Source organism: Scyliorhinus canicula, chromosome 25 (assembly GCF_902713615.1).
Source record: "Scyliorhinus canicula chromosome 25, sScyCan1.1, whole genome shotgun sequence".
Taxonomy (NCBI): domain Eukaryota; kingdom Metazoa; phylum Chordata; class Chondrichthyes; order Carcharhiniformes; family Scyliorhinidae; genus Scyliorhinus; species Scyliorhinus canicula.
Genome location: NC_052170.1, coordinates 13,377,484 through 13,393,228, shown reverse-complemented (window position 1 = coordinate 13,393,228; position 15,745 = coordinate 13,377,484). Strand labels below are relative to the sequence as shown.

Genomic DNA, 15,745 nt, shown 5'->3' with positions numbered 1-15,745 from the left:
TCTTTGCTGCACTCCCTCTAGAGCAAGAACATCCTTCCTCAGATAAGGAGACCAAAACTGCAAATAGTGTTCCACGTGTGACCTTGCCAAGGCCCTCCCTGTATAATTGCAGCAAGACATCCCTGCTCCTGTATTCTAATCCTCTTGCTATAAACACCCAATTTGCCACCTTTACCACCTGCATGCTTCAGCTACCGGTATACAAGGGCACCCAGGTCTCGTTGCACAGTCCCCTCTCTCAATCTGTAGCCATTCAGATAATCATCATTCTTGTTTTTGCTACTAAAGTGGATAATTGCAATTGCCGACTCGCTCAACTTGTCCAAGTCACACTGAAGGATCGCTGCATCTTCCTTACAGCTCACCCTGCTTTGTGTCATCTGCAAATTTGATGAAAGTTCCCTCATCTAAATCATTAATTGTGAATAGCTGGGGCCTTGGCACAGATCCTTGCGGGTACCCCACTAGTCGCTGCCTCCCATTTTTAAAAAAAACACTAGTTCATTCTTATTCTTTGTTTTCTGTCTACCAACCAGTTTTCTATCCATCTCAATACACTCTCCCCAATCCCAAGCGCTTTAATGATACACACTAATCTCTTGTGTGGGACTTTGTTGAAAGCATTCTGAAAATCTAAATAAACTACATTCACTGGCTCCGCCCCCCCCCCAATCAACTTTACTAGTTACATTCTCAAAGAATTCCAGTAGATTTGTCAAGTATGATGTCGATTCCTGCCACTGTGTTTCCAAGAGCTCTGCTATTAAACCTTTTATAATGGGCTCTGACATTTTTCCCACTATCGCCATCAGGCTGGCTGGTTTATAATTCCTTGATTTCTCTCTCCCTCCAATTTTAAGTAGTGGGGTTACATTAACTACCCTACAATCTATAGGAACTGTTCCGGAGTCGTGGAATCTTGGAAGGTGGGCACCATCCACAATTTCTAGGGCCACTTTCTTGGGTAGCCGAAGCATGCACGGTAGCATTGTGGATAGCACAATTGCTTCACAGCTCCAGGGTCCCAGGTTCGATTCCTACTTGGGTCACTGTCTGTGCGGAGTCTGCACATCCTCCCTGTGTGTGTGTGTGGGTTTCCTCAGGGTGCTCCGGTTTCCTCCCACAGTCCAAAGATGTGCAGGTTAGGTGGATTGGCCATGATAAATTGCCCTTAGTGTACAAAATTGCCCTTAGTGTTGGGTGGGGTTACTGGGTTATGGGATAGGGTGGAGGTGTTGACCTTGGGTAGGGTGCTCTTTCCAAGAGCAGGTGCAGACTCGATGGGCCGAATGGCCTCCTTCTGCACTGTGAATTCTATGATAATCTATGCAGGTGGTAAAGGTGGAAAATTGGGTGTTCATAGCGAGAGGATTAGAGTACAGGAGCAGGGATGTAAATTAGGTATTCCTAATTTATTTAGGATGTAAATGATCAGATCCTGGGGATTTATCGGTCTTCAATCCCATCAATTTCCCCAACATCAGTTCCCCGCTAACACTGATTTCCTTCAGTTCCTCCCTCTTGCTAAACCCTGTTGTGGTATTTTTAAAAGAGAAGCTGTGTAAAAGAGGGGCTGTTTCGCTCACTGGGCTAATCGCTGGCTTTAAAGGCAGATCAAGCAAGCTGGCAGCATGGTTCGATTCCCGTACCAGCCTCCCCGAACAGGTGCTGGATTGTGGCGACTAGGGACTTTTCACAGTAACTTCATTTGAAGCCTACTCGTGACAATAAGCAATTTTAGGGGCTGGTTTAGCTCACCAGGCTAAATCGCTGGCTTTTAAAGCAGGCCAGCAGCACGGTTCGATTCCCGTACCAGCCTCCCCGGACAGGCGCCGGAATGTGGCGACTAGGGGCTTTTCACAGTAACTTCATTGAAGCCTACTCGTGACAATAAGCGATTTTCATTTTTCATTTCAGATCACGAAGGTACAAAACCAACAGGAGCTTAATAGGGAAGGTGTCGCACAGCCTGCTAGTGTAAACTGAATGTTAGCCCGCCCAAACTGCCAATGACATCTCAGTACATCACATGATCCAACTATTAATGACCTTGTTCCAACTGGGAACAAACATTAATAGATAACACCTGTTCCCCAACATTTTTGTTCTATTATTTCATAGTATTATTGAATTTACTGTGCAGAATGAGGCCATTCGGCCCATTGAATCTCCACCGGCCCTTGGAAAGGGCACCCAACTTAAGCTCACACCTCCAGCCTATCCCGTAACCAGTTACCCCACCTATTTGTGTCCTCCTTTGTGAAGACGATCAAAGTATGTTTGGGTTGGGGGGGGGGGGGGATGAAGTTCCCCAAGCATGGGAATGGTTACGTTTTTGAGAACTCTGGCTCTGCTCGTCTTTTAATCCCTTATTTTATTCTGATGCATATTTCATAGTTGTCTTATTTTGGGGGTGGGGGATGGGAAATGTGTTTTATACAGTGTGTCTTGTACTATGTCCTTCAATTATCCTGATTGGAGTTTTATGATGAGCTGAGTTAAATCGTAGAGAATCCTTGTTGGCCCGTGGCAGTCGGAGTTGGTTGTGGTGGGGCCCAGCTTGCAGTGGTGTTCTTGCTTTGGCCCTTTGCCCAGCAGTGCTCCATCGGGACAATGGCCACCGTTGAAAATGTTCTAGATCTCGGCTCCGTGGTGCAAGTCTTCGGAGCTCAGTTTGAGGAACTGCAAGGTGTCCTTGGGAGAATGGTAGCGGCACAGAAAGGAATCCTGATAGAGGGATTTCACTGGTGGGGGCTGGCCTTCGATGTGTTGAGATCCTGATGCATGGTGCGCAGTCTAGCCTGACGGGTTTGGGAGGTAGCGGCTGAATAAGGCATGTCAGTCAACTGGAGAGATGTTGGAGGTGAGTTCCCAATTGGCTGTCATGCTGCAGTAAACTTGATTTGGGCATATCTGGTCTTTTGAGGCTTGGGATTGGTTGGACTCCCGACCACTGGCCCTTATTACCCTGTTGTCAATGCTCATCGCGAGAGGTTGGAGGTGGCCGATCATGGATGGTGTTATTATCCTGCAGTTGGTGAATAATCCTGGGTGTTTACTCCCTTGTGATTATGTTGTGGATTATTTGTTGTCTATCTTCCTGCAAAGCTGTGTGAGGTGTGGACACGAGGGCGAGAGTCGCCTGTTTTTCTGTTCTAGCAAATCCTATTGAGTCGATGGTGTGAAGTGTGGTCTGTGCACGTTTTGCTCCTTTATTTTATTATTTGGTATAATGCTTGTGGCTATGGGAAGAGGGTGTTTAATGAGGACGAGTGGAGCCACGGCAGGGTGATGGGTGGATGGTTGGTGTGGAGTTGGGTGGTCGGGTAATTTCTCACTGAGGTGAAGGTTAGCTCTCCCCCAGTTACCGTTAACTGTACCAGGTCTTTATTTATTTATGGGGTTATTTTGAATTTAAAACTCCGCGCTGGTCTGCTTTGATGACCTGGACAGATTATGCATTCTGGGGAGGACTTCTGACTTTTTCTTGAGGTTGGAGTATTTTTTTTTGGTGGGGGCGAAATCTTTTTTTTCTTTTAGAGCTATTAAAATAGGAGGAATTGAGTGGCAGCGCACACCAAGGTCAATCCTTGGTTAATCCTTGGCTGATTATTGGAGAGACTGTTTGCCTTGCCTCTACATTGTTGGAGAACTGCCCTTGGGTGGGCTGGTTTGATTGGGGGGGATGGAAGTGAGGAGAAAGTTAGGTGCCCTCCTCAAATGCTCATGTATGGTGGTTTTCTGAGTGTCGTCCACATTGTGGTTGGGTTTTCCATGCGGAATCAGTATTTGTGTCTCTGTTGAGGCAGTGCTCTTGTTTCCCTTGATATCCTTGCGATGTTGTGCAGCGGAGGAGAGGGGGGGGCCAATATTACTAGGTCAGTTTGAGCGTTCGTCCCTTGGAGGTGATTTTTCTTCATCTGGGTGAATAGTGTGCTGTTAAATCCTGGCCCACAACCTACAAGGCATGTCAGGAGTGTGATACTCCTTTCCTGGATAAGTGCCACTCCAGCAACACTCAGAAGCTCGACATCATCCAGGACAAAGCAGCCCACTTGATTGGCATCCCTTCCAGAAACATTCACTCCCTCCATCCTTGCACAATGGCAGTTGGGTGTACCATCTACGAGATGCACTGTAGCAGCTCTGCAAGTCTCCTTACACAGCATCTTCCAAACCCAAGACTACTACCATCTAGATTACATGGAAAGATCGCCATCTGGAGGTTCCCCTCCAAATCACTCACCATCCTGACTTGGAAATATATCAGCCGTTCCTTCACTGTCGCTGAGTCAAAACCCTGGAACTCTCTCCCTAACAGCACAGTGGGTATACCTACACAACATGGACTTCAGCGGTTCAAGGAGGTAGCTCACCACCACCTTGAGGGTAAATAGGGATGGGCAACAAATGTTGGCCTGCCAGCAAAGCCCACATCCTGTAAAAGTGAGCTTCTTAAAAAAGTGTTGGATGTCTTGAAGATTCTTGGGGTCTCTTGGCTGGGACTGGCGTAAATCTTTTTTGGGGGGCATAAATGGGGATGGGGCACTGCCCTGGGTGTGGTTGGCGAGGTGCAGGATCGCCTTGGATTTGCAGGGGGTACTGATTCTTATGCAAAAGAATGTGCTGTGTTAGGCCAGGACCAGTGCTGAGGTGGTATCCTGTTTCCCTCTGGAACTTGATGTCCCTTCTCGAAGGCACTTATTAGGGACAGCCTGAGAGGCTGGGCTTTGCTTCTGAGCACAGGGGCCGGGTTGAGCTGGGTCCAGTACTTTGGTGGTATCCTGTTGCCCTGTGCCCTGCGCAAATGAGTAGCTGGTTGCTTCTTCATGGGTGCTGGATGTGTGCCAGGGGAATAGGCACCCTTGTGGGTCCCTAATCCTTTGTTATCCTGTAACCCACTCCTGGATGTTCTAGTTCTTCCTTTTGTTTTCCTTGGGATGTGTTGATAGCAACGATCATAATCCGAACATGTTGCGGGTGGTCCTCTCGATAATGTGTGGAATGCTGTTGGTTCTGCACTGGGATTATGTCGTGTTGTGTGATATATATGTCACAGCCTTTTTCGAACTGGGGTTCTTGTGTGTTTTCTTTGTGTTTCCTTTTGTTTTTAAAGGGTGGATATAAAGAATCCGTGATTGGGCCCTGCATCCTGCTGAACCTTTTATTTTACTTGCCGTGCTGTAACATTCTTGTGGTTTTATCAAAATGTAAAAGCTTAACAAAAAAAACTTTTAAAAAAAAGTTTATGTATTTAGTCGGTCAGCCATTTTGTTGTTCTCCATTATAAATCCCCCTGTTTCTGACTCTATCTTCACCAATCCTTTTCTCTCCACATACCTATAGACGTTCTTTATGTTCCTCGCAAGCTTAATCTCCTACTCTTTCCCTTTTTTAATCAATCCCTTTGTCTACCTTTGCTGAATTACAAACTGCTTGCAATCCTCAGGTCTGCTGTTTGTTTTCTATAGCCAATTTGTATGCCTCTTCCTTGGATCTAATTTCCCTTGTAAACCATGGTTTGGCCACCTTTCCCATTGTCTGTGCGCCAGACAGGAATAAACAATTGTTGCAACTCTCCCATAGGTTTGCCATTGCCTATCCACTGTCGACCCTTTCCCAATCCATCATAGCCAACTGGCCCCACATACCATTGTAGTTTCCTTTATTTAGATTCAGGGCCCTAGTCTGAGAATCAACTGCGTCATTCTCCACTTTGTTGAAGAATTCTATCATATTATGGTCGCTCATCCCCAAGGGGCCTCTCCCAACTAGATTGCAAATTATTCCTTTTCTCATTATGCAATACCCAATCTAGGATGGCCTGTTCTCTAGTTGGTTCCTCAACAGTGACATCTGCTGGGGGAGGCTTTTGGATGTTAAAAGTTCCTTTTTAATCTTGATTTTCTAATCCTGCAGATGAGACGGTCTGCGTGTTTAAATGTGCAGTGAATCGGGAAACTGAATGCAGTCGAGTCGGCAAGCAGTCCTTCATCGTCACGTTGGGATGTAGCAGTGTCCTCCTACAGTTTCCATCACAAAATGGTAAGGAGAGTGCAACTTTGTCCTTGGGAAATGAAATCCAAATTTGCATTGGTTTCAAAACAAAAGATTGAGCTTAGAAAATAATGGGAATACTCCTCAGTCAGGCTGCATTGGTGGAGAGAGAACATGTGCATGTTGCAGGTCTGTGACAACTAACAAGAGGTCACCAACGTGAAGGATTAACTTCTTTTTTTTTCCTCTCTCCATAGATGCTGTCTGACCTGTTGAGCGTTTCCAACGCTTTGTTTTTATTTCAGATTTTCAGCGTCCACAGTATTTTGCTTTCGTAAAAGATGGAGCAAATGAGTTTGGTAATACAAAGGTACATTAAAAACATATAAAATAGTAGCAGAATTAGGCCACGTGTTCTCCTTGAACCTGCTTTGCCATATAACTCCTTTACCTAACAAAGAATAAATCTACCTCCAAAATATTCTGCCTCCACCACCACCTGAGGCAGAAGGTTCCAAAGTCGCACAATCCTCAGAAAACATTCTCCTCCTCTCGGTTCTAAAAGAGGTATCTCCTAATTTTAAAACAGTGCCCCATATTTCGGGACTCGCCCGCCAGAGGAAACATCCTTTCCATGTCTGCCTTGTCAAGATTGTTCAGGATCTTAGATACTTCAATCATGCCGCCACTTACTCTTCTGAACACCAGTGTAAACTAGCCCAGTCTGTCCAACCTTTCCTCATGCAACAATCCACTCATTCCAGGTATCAACCTCGTAAACCTCCTCTGAACCGCCTCCAATGCACTTGCATCCTTCCTTAAATAAGGAGACCAAAACTGTACACGTATTGAAGGTGTAGTCTCACCAATGCGCTGCATATAATTTTATGTTTAATTGCTCTCGTATTAAAGGATAGCACTCCAGCTGCCTTAATTACTTGCTGTACCTGCGGACTATCATTTTGTGACTCCTGCACTAGAACTCCAAGATCCCTCTGCACCTCAGAATTCAGCAGTCATTCGCCATTTAAGTAATACTCTGCTTATTTAAATTTCTCCTGCCAAAGTAAACAACTTCGTATTATACTCCATCTGCCATATACTTGTAGCATAGTGGTTAGCACAGATGATTCACAATTCCCGGCTTGGGTGACTGTCTCTGTGGAGTCTGCACATTCTCCCCGTGTCTGTGTGGGTTTCCTCCGGGTGCTCCGGTTTCCTCCCACAGTCCAAAGATGTGCAGGTTAGGTTGATTGGCCGTGCTAAATTGCCCTTCGTGTCCAAAAAGGTTGGGTTGGGATATGGGGATAGAGTGATGTTGTGGGATTTTTAGAGTGCTCTTTCCAAAGGCCGGTGCAGACTCGATGGGCTGAATGGCGTCCTTCTGCACTGTAAACTCTGGTTCTATGGGAATGTTTGCTCCCATTGGTTTTCCCACCCCACCCCCAGCAGCTGCTTGCAGACATTACCCTAGCAAGGGGAAGTTGCTCCGATGAGCACTTAAATCAGCACATGTTTAATCCAGTTGAGGGATTTGTTTTTCCATTCTTCATGAATTGAACCTATTTTGTTGGGACCCAACTGTCATGTGACACTCGTGTGCGACAATGATCATGGTCCAACCAGCAACCCAGAGGCAAGTTCAACCCCCATAGTGGTATTTGAATTCAATTATAGGTCTACTTGTGGGTAAACTCTGAATGCTTGAATAATGGAACCGACTCAATGGGCCAAATGGCCTAATTCTACTCCTATGTCTTATGGTCTCTCCGTGCGAATGAGCAATGAATTGCTGGTACACCACAAAAGCAAAAATACTACAGGTGCTGGAATTTTGAAATAAAGCCCGAGAGCACTGAAAAAAAATTAGCAGCTTTAGCAATATCTGTGGAGGAAGCCACAATGTTTCGGGTCAAAACTGGGAATGTAACTGGTTTTGAACAAGTGAATGGGGGAAACGAACAAAAGAGAAGATCTGTGGGAGGGTGGATGTTAGGAGAGATTAAATGACAAAAAGGTTTTGTGGTGCTGTGGCCATAGGGCGTGGTAATGAGACAATTAAAGAAACAGGTAGCTGATGTTTTCCCAGCAAAGAAAACATGTCACAAAATGAGAGAAAACAGTGAAAAGTATTTTTGAGCTGCTTGCAGAAAAATACTTTTCACTGTACCTCGGTACACGTGACAATAAACAAACCCAATCCAATGATCAAACGTTGGTGAACTCGAACATTGAGCCCATAAGGCTGTAAAGTGCCTGCGTTGAACTTCATTGGAACTCTTCAGCAGACCACGGTCATGCTCGTGTTGCCCACAAACCAGGAACAATGAAAAGAAAACCCTGAAAATATCAACTCGAAATGCGAATTGAAACCACCATGGCAAGGTGTTATACCAAATAAGTAGTGATACTTGCCCTCTGGTATATTGGAGACGGGTCGTCTTTTCCATCTAATCGTAAGCTGTCGCCAGGTGACCCTCCCCAATTTTAGAAAATCCCTACAGTGCAGGAGGAGGCCATTCGGCCCATTGAGTCTGCATCGACCCTCTGAAAGCGCATCCTACCATGGCCCAATCCCCACCCTAGCCCCGTACACCCACCTAACTTGGAGATACTAAGAGACAATTTAGCCCTAACCTGCATATCTTTGGACAGTGGGAGGAAACCCTGGCAGCCATGGTGAGAACATGCAAACTCTACACAGACAGTCACCCGAGGTCGGAATGAAACCTAGATCCCTGGAGCTGTGAGACAGCAGTGCTAACCATTGTGCCACCATGCTGCCCAATTCTGTTCCCAGTTTAGCGGGAGGTGTGGGTCTGGTCGCTCCTGCCTTGCTTCAGTCCAACGTATTGAGCAGCACAGATGGGAAGTAGCCCGTTTCTGCCGAGTAGAAACCAGGTCCAGTGGAAGAGAAAGTATGGTCGAGACGGGGTTTTGTAAGGTTTGGCTCTGGAGCCAGAGCTGCTGGACTTGCCCTGAAATGACCTTCAAAGGTTTGGCTAAAATGAAAATTTGTGCAATAGCTGAGTAGTAAACACTGTAAATGGTCTGGCTGTGCTGACTTCCATTTGTCCTATCTTTCTAGAGTTCTACTCCTTTTTTAATATTCTGAAAAACTGCAGAGGTCACAACCTTGAACGATCTGTCTTCAGTGACCGAACAGAGGAATCTTCTGCCGTGCAATATTTCCAGGTACTGTCTCCCAGTCTGAGTGTATTTTGTTCTTTTTCTTTTTAATTTTTGGGAAATCGCATGGACGAGTTCTTACCTTAGTTTTCATCTCTCTTAGTTACCAATGTTTTTGTTTTCTGTTCCCTCCTCCATGCCCTAGTTTTCTTCCCTTCGCTCCTGAAGACTCTGGACTGGGGTGTGCCGTGTGGTACATGTGCTGTAGTTAGAGGTCATTGTAGTTCTCGCCTGTTGATCCCATGTTAACATTTATCTTCTATCACAAGGTCATGCCAAAATTATAGTTGCAGAATGTAAGCGAACGTAACAGAAGTATTCTGCCGGAACTTTTCAACATAATGACTAACTTCATGTTATAACGTAAGCTGCTTTCCTAAAAAAACACAAATTACGTATTTACTTCAGACTGTTTTTAAGTCCCTGTCCTCTTGCAGTTCTATGGATACTTATCGCAACAACAGAATATGATGCAAGACTACATACGAACAGGCACCTACCAAAGGGCAATACTCCAAAACCATGCAGATTTTAAAGACAAGGTAAAGACTGGGTTTTGGGGCAATTTCGCCAGAAAGCATTCGCTTTTACCCAAGTTCAGTTGGCTTCAACAACTTTGCAACCGCGTTCAATAATGAAATGGGACAGTACGATCCACACTTCTTGGAATCCTTATCCTTCTTTAAGATCAAGGAGATCAACGCTTGTTCCAGTGTGGCCGGCAACGTCACCCAAGCCATAGAATCCTCAACATTTCCAGTTACGCTGGGGCCAGAAACCTTGCAAACCTCTTGTAAAATTCAATGTGGAAACTGTCCGGTGCCTTCCCCAACTGCATCAAACCCATACCCTCTGTAACCTATTCCAGGCCTCTAGTCCCTCCCTTTTCTACCACCGGAATAGCCAAACCATCTCTGACATGGAGAATCCATTCTCCAGGGGCTTCGACTTGTAACGGTTCCGATAAAACACCTGACTAACCTTAGCTGGGACAGAGACCACTCTGTCCCCGACGTCCCAAACCTGCACAATTTCCCGAGAGGCCGCTTGTCATCTCAACTGGTGCGCCAGCAAATGGCTAGCCCTTTCCCCATGCTCATAAAAAGTCCCCCTTGAATGTTGCAGCAGGTGCACCGCCCTATCAATTGACAGCAGCCCAAACTCTCACCGTAATTTCTTCCTACTAGCCAGTAACTCTGGTGTCTGATTGACCGAATATTGATGGGGCACCTCCAGGATGGCATCCACCAAACTCTGCCTCTCCACCCTTTCACTCTTCTCCTTTTGCGCCTGACCACATAGAAGGTGAAACCTCACTCCTATTAAATCTCAGACACTCCTCCAATGGCAGACGAGACCCTATCGCAGAAGCCTTTGGGGGTGCCGAGTACCCCGCCCCCATCACCCCTAGCAGAAGGACCCTACCTACCACAAAGCGATTCTGGAATACAACTGGTGAACATAGGAGAAGAACAAAGAATCCTTTTCCCATGGGTGTCGAAATCTTCAAGTTACATGCCGCTCTGCAACATACCGCACTGGAAGTCAAACATGTTAATCTTTGATATAGAAGTTTAAAATACAGTATGGACTCAAAAGTAGGAGCAGCTAACTAAACATTGAAATAACAGTAACAGAATAGAGTCTGAACTAACAACGGTTAATCCAAATATACACCGGTAACAAGAACTAATGACACCACAGGAGTGACATCAATGGATTTAAATAAGAAAATACGTAATCATAACACTAACTTTCAGAGAGTCGGTGCAGACCCAATGGGCCGAATGGCCTCCTTCTGCGCTGTAAGGATTCTATGGTTCTATAACACTTCTTCACTAGACCCAAACATGGAGGGGGGGGGAAGGGGGGGACACGGTGGCGCAGGGGTTAACACTGTTCCCTCATGGTGCCGAGGACCCAGGATCGATCCTGGCCCTGGATCACTGTCCTTGTGGAGTTTGCACATTCTCCCTGTGCCTGTGTGGGTTTCATCCCCACAACCCAAAGATGTGCAGGGTAGGTGGATTGGCCATACTAAATTGCCCCTTAATTGGGGGGAGAGAGGGGGGGAAGAGAATAGAATTGGGTACTCTAAATTTATCTATTTAAAATGCGAAACTTTGTGTTGAATGTGCTGTAACTCAATTTTTTTTATTCTCGTCGCCAAAAGGATATGGTAACTTAATCACAAGGTATTTGAAATGCGTTGATCCTTAAAGGTAAAAGTTTCAAATACAGTATGGACTCCAAAACAGAACAATAGTAGAATAAAATGAGAATTAACGGCAGTTAAATACGAATATACCATGGCAACACACATGACGTTGCAGCAGCAATACTGATGACATCAGCAATGGGTTCATTCATAACACTCCATGTGAGATAACAGGCTGTATTCTCTGCTGCTCGTAGCGGGATCCTCGATGCGGCAGAGAATCCGGCATCCAGGAAAAATCTGGATTGGCGCCATAACTGAATGCTCCTGCCCCCCCCCCCCCCCCCCCCCCCCCCCCGGCGGCGGGATCGAGGTTCATGTCCACACACTAGTGGGAGAATGCAAATTGATCCCAATAGCAGGTCCGCCACCAGGTTCTCCGGGCCCCCTCAATTCTCTGGTCCTCTGGGCCGGGAATCACTTGGGCGGGATTCAGGTGGACCTTGCAGTGGGTAACTTCTTCAAGTGTATCACCTGCTCAAAATGGCAGCCTAATAGCGGGAATCCCTTGTATTCCTTACCATGCATAAATTTGCATGGTGAGGGATGCTGAATTGCTCCATTATTTGGGAGCGCAACTCGCATGCAATTCCACTCCAGAGGAGAACATAGTCTCCCAAACGGAGAATCTCGTCCAACAATACTGAACAGTTAGTTAATAAACCCTTGTCTCTTGCAGGTTGTACTAGATGTAGGTTGTGGGTCTGGGATCCTATCATTTTTTGCCGTGCAGGCAGGAGCACGAAAGGTGTTTGCGGTGGAAGCGAGTACCATGGCTCAGCACGCTGAAGTAAGTGCCCCATTTCTAACTCTACTTCATGTCTGGGGATGTGGGGCCAACTCGTGTTACAAGATGCACCTGCAAAGCTATTAATTTCTACAATTTTCCTCTGGGCTCTGCTTCGCTTGTGCTCCTGCAGGGCCTATCAATCCGAGACTGGGAGGAGTTGGCTCTTTATTGTCTGTTTTCTTTTGTTTGGCACAGGTCTGTGGTTTTGGTTGTGTTCCTTGAAGGGCATTTAAATATTTCTAGATATTATTGAAGCACAGCTGGATGAAGTCTACACCAGTATGCTATTTTAATTGTTAGGAAAGATTTTTTAAGGTTGTTCTCCCACGGAAGGAGTGTGCTGCATTGTCAGAGGCTTCATCTGTCAGATGAATTGTTAAACCTTTCTGCTTCAATGTGAATTGTGAAGGATGCTGTGGAAGAGTTATCCCTCAACCATCACCAATTAATAACTGATTCGCTGATCACTTGTATCATTTGTTCATGGCTCTTCCCGCCAGATAATAACCAGCGGCAATTGCATAATGCAGTTCATTTAAAATTAACCCCCCTCTAAAGGCAGTGCAACCCACTATGCAAACTCATTAATTCAAATGTACATTCCACTAATCCATGGTACACTGCTGGTCATCCTAGAAAGCCAATGTTGGAGGAGCTGTGATGGAGAAAGGAGAGGGCCAATGCCTGTGAGACCACATCATAAAACCAACAGCTGACACACTCTTGAATAAATCTCTTCAGTTTATTCAAGGGTGAGTTAGAGAGATTTTTGATAGACCCGGGAGTCTAGGGTTACGAATGGCAGACGGGAATGTGAAGTTAAGACCACAATCAATTCAGCCCTGCTCCTATCAAATGCTGAGCGAATGGCCTACATCTGCTCCCAAGTCCATTGTTCTTGGCTATTATCTTAAATCCATATGCTCAACTATTCAGCCCAACATCACACCGGAAGACTGGGAGTTGAAGAAACCCCTGGTTTGGGGTGGGAATTGCAGACATATTAGCCAGTTGTCAACAGTCCTCTGCATATAGCACTGCTATGACAACTGGTGTATTTGGTGTTCAGTCCTTTGCTTTAAGGAGGATTGATTGAAGTCTGTGCAGTGTGGAGTATTTCTTCGTGGTACCTATTTTGCTGTCCGTTTGCCTTGTATATAAAATACTGGCACAGAATAGAAGATTGAGGTGGATAAACCTAAAATTAGTCTGCTGGAGTGCAGGGTGATAAATAATGCTCTGCTGCCTCTCCCCGTTCTGTAATTAAATCCAGTAATGCAAGCCTTGAACCCTTGAATGGAATTGTAATACCATATTGCATTTGGGATCAGGTGTGTGTCAGTATTGACAAGTCTGTCCCATTCTTGGGTGTAAGTAGTCAGTTTCCCTGGTGGTCTAGTGGTTAGGATTCGGCACTTTCACCGCCGCAGCCCAGGTTTGATTGCCGGTCAGGGAATTACGCTTTATTGTTGGGGCTGTTTAGCACAGGGCTAAATCGCTGGCTTTGAAAGCAGACCCAGGCAGGCCAGCAGCACGGTTCGATTCCCGTACCGGCCTCCCCGAACAGGTGCCGGAATGTGGCGACTAGGGGCTTTTCACAGTAACTTCATTTGAAGCCGACTTGTGACGATAAGCGATTTTCATTTTCATTTCATTTTCAAATATTAAAATAGAATTAGTCTAACTCGTTTATGGAAATCGTGATCATGGCCAGTGGCTGCATTTATTTCCTGGTCTCGCTGTTGGTATAGAAAATTGGTAGAATCATGGGGTGAAGCTTAAATGTTCACAACCATATTGGTTGCGAAGTGTCAATGGCACTAAATGCATTACTCATTCAGAAAGCTGGTACATATACGATTGGCCGAATTGCCATTTTCGCTGTAACAGTTCTGTGATTCTGTGGGTGAGCTTGCTCAAACCTATCACTGCAACAAAGGATATAATCGAATTGTAGCTTACAATCCTTAAGGTGCAGAAAGAGGCCATTCGGCCCATCAAGTCTGCACCGACCCTCCAAAAGAGCACCATACCTCGTCCACCCAGCCCCCTATCCCCATAACTTAATCTAACCTTTGGACACTAAGGGGCAATTGATCATGGCCAATCCATCTAACCTGCACACTTATGAACTGGAAGGAAACAGGGGCACCCGGAGGAATCCCACGCAGACATGGGGAGAGAGTGCGAACGCCACACAGACAGTAAATCAGATATGGTGTTTTTCTATCCTTTTCTGCAAAACAGTTCATAAGTTGTGTTGGGAGTTGAGAAATTTAGCAAGAAAATTCTGCTCTGGCCCTTATTTGTAATCTCAAAGTGGTAACAAATTGCATGTCATAGAAATGGCCAGACATGCCAGGCGCTAATGAAAATGATGGTTATTCTCTTTGGCAGCTTCTGGTGAAGAGCAACAACCTAGCAGATCGCATCCTCATCATCCCTGGGAAGGTGGAGGAGGTTAACATCCCGGAACAGGTCGATATCATTATCTCTGAACCCATGGGCTATATGCTCTTTAACGAACGAATGTTGGAGAGTTACCTACACGCCAAGAAATGGTTGAAACCAAATGGTGAGCTAATTCTGGGTGTAGAGAATGGGTGAAGTAGGTTGAAAAATTGAGTGGTAGAACTGCACTTGGGTTTATTTATAAATCCGAGATTTCATTTTGACTCTGTCTCTTTCAAGATTCTGTATTTGGTGCAGTAGACCTCTTTACTCAAATTTCTGCTGAGGTTACACACTTAACTAATTCATTTTTAGTGTTTTTGATTCACTGTTGCTTCTCCCATTATGTCTTGTGATTTGGTTGTTTAAGTCAGAATTTTTCCCAGAGTGTGCATTTGATTAAAATTTGATGGTTCTTAGATTATAAGGGTATTTGACAGAGCAAGGATTCATGTGGGACAGGCGAAACAGTACTATTCATGATATGATGTGCAGAGTCACATTACGATAGATTTTGTGCAGAGTCTGAAAGGTGCCAGTATGGCAGCAGCATCCGTGCTTGGTAGTACATTGGGATTGCATATAGTTATTTTTTTTTAAATGTTTCCAATTGAGGTGCAATTTGGCGTGGCCAATCCACCTACTCTGCACATCTTTGGGTTGTGGGGGTGAGACCCACGCAGACACGGGGCGAATGTGCAAACTCCACACGGACAGTGACCTGGGGACTGGATTGAACCCGGGTCCTTGTCACCGTAAGACAACAGTGTTGACCACTGCTCTGCTGAGCTGCCCCAAACCGTTTGTTTGACCATACAAGCCTCCAGACCTCTTAGTGAGACACCAAACAACCTCACAACATGGTGGCAATGAAGGATGGACTTTGAAATCCCTGACAAGTGCAGAGAGAACAAAGAGGAAAGAAAGGCAGCTTCCTTGAGGAAAAATGAGAGGCACTTAACTGTAATAACTGGGCAGCATGGTAGCATTGTGGATAGCACAATTGCTTCAGAGCTCCAGGGTCCCAGGTTCGATTCCTGCTTGGGTCACTGTCTGTGCGGAGTCTGCACATCCTCCCCGTGTGTGCATGGGTTTCCTCC

At 45.6% G+C, this 15,745-nt stretch overlaps 1 protein-coding gene across 3 annotated transcripts in view; it reads left to right on the top strand.

Annotated features, from left to right (window-relative positions):
- Positions 1–15,745, top strand: part of carm1 (coactivator-associated arginine methyltransferase 1) — a 70,440-nt gene that overhangs the window by 19,338 nt on the left and 35,357 nt on the right. For 2 of the 3 annotated variants that reach the window (XM_038784990.1, XM_038784989.1), the window contains exons 2-6: positions 5,920–6,045; positions 9,086–9,192; positions 9,624–9,728; positions 12,084–12,194; positions 14,592–14,769. In XM_038784990.1, the coding sequence (XP_038640918.1) occupies positions 5,920–6,045; positions 9,086–9,192; positions 9,624–9,728; positions 12,084–12,194; positions 14,592–14,769 (627 nt within the window). The remainder of the gene's footprint in view (positions 1–5,919; positions 6,046–9,085; positions 9,193–9,623; positions 9,729–12,083; positions 12,195–14,591; positions 14,770–15,745) is intronic. The other variant, XM_038784991.1, reaches the window with a different exon arrangement.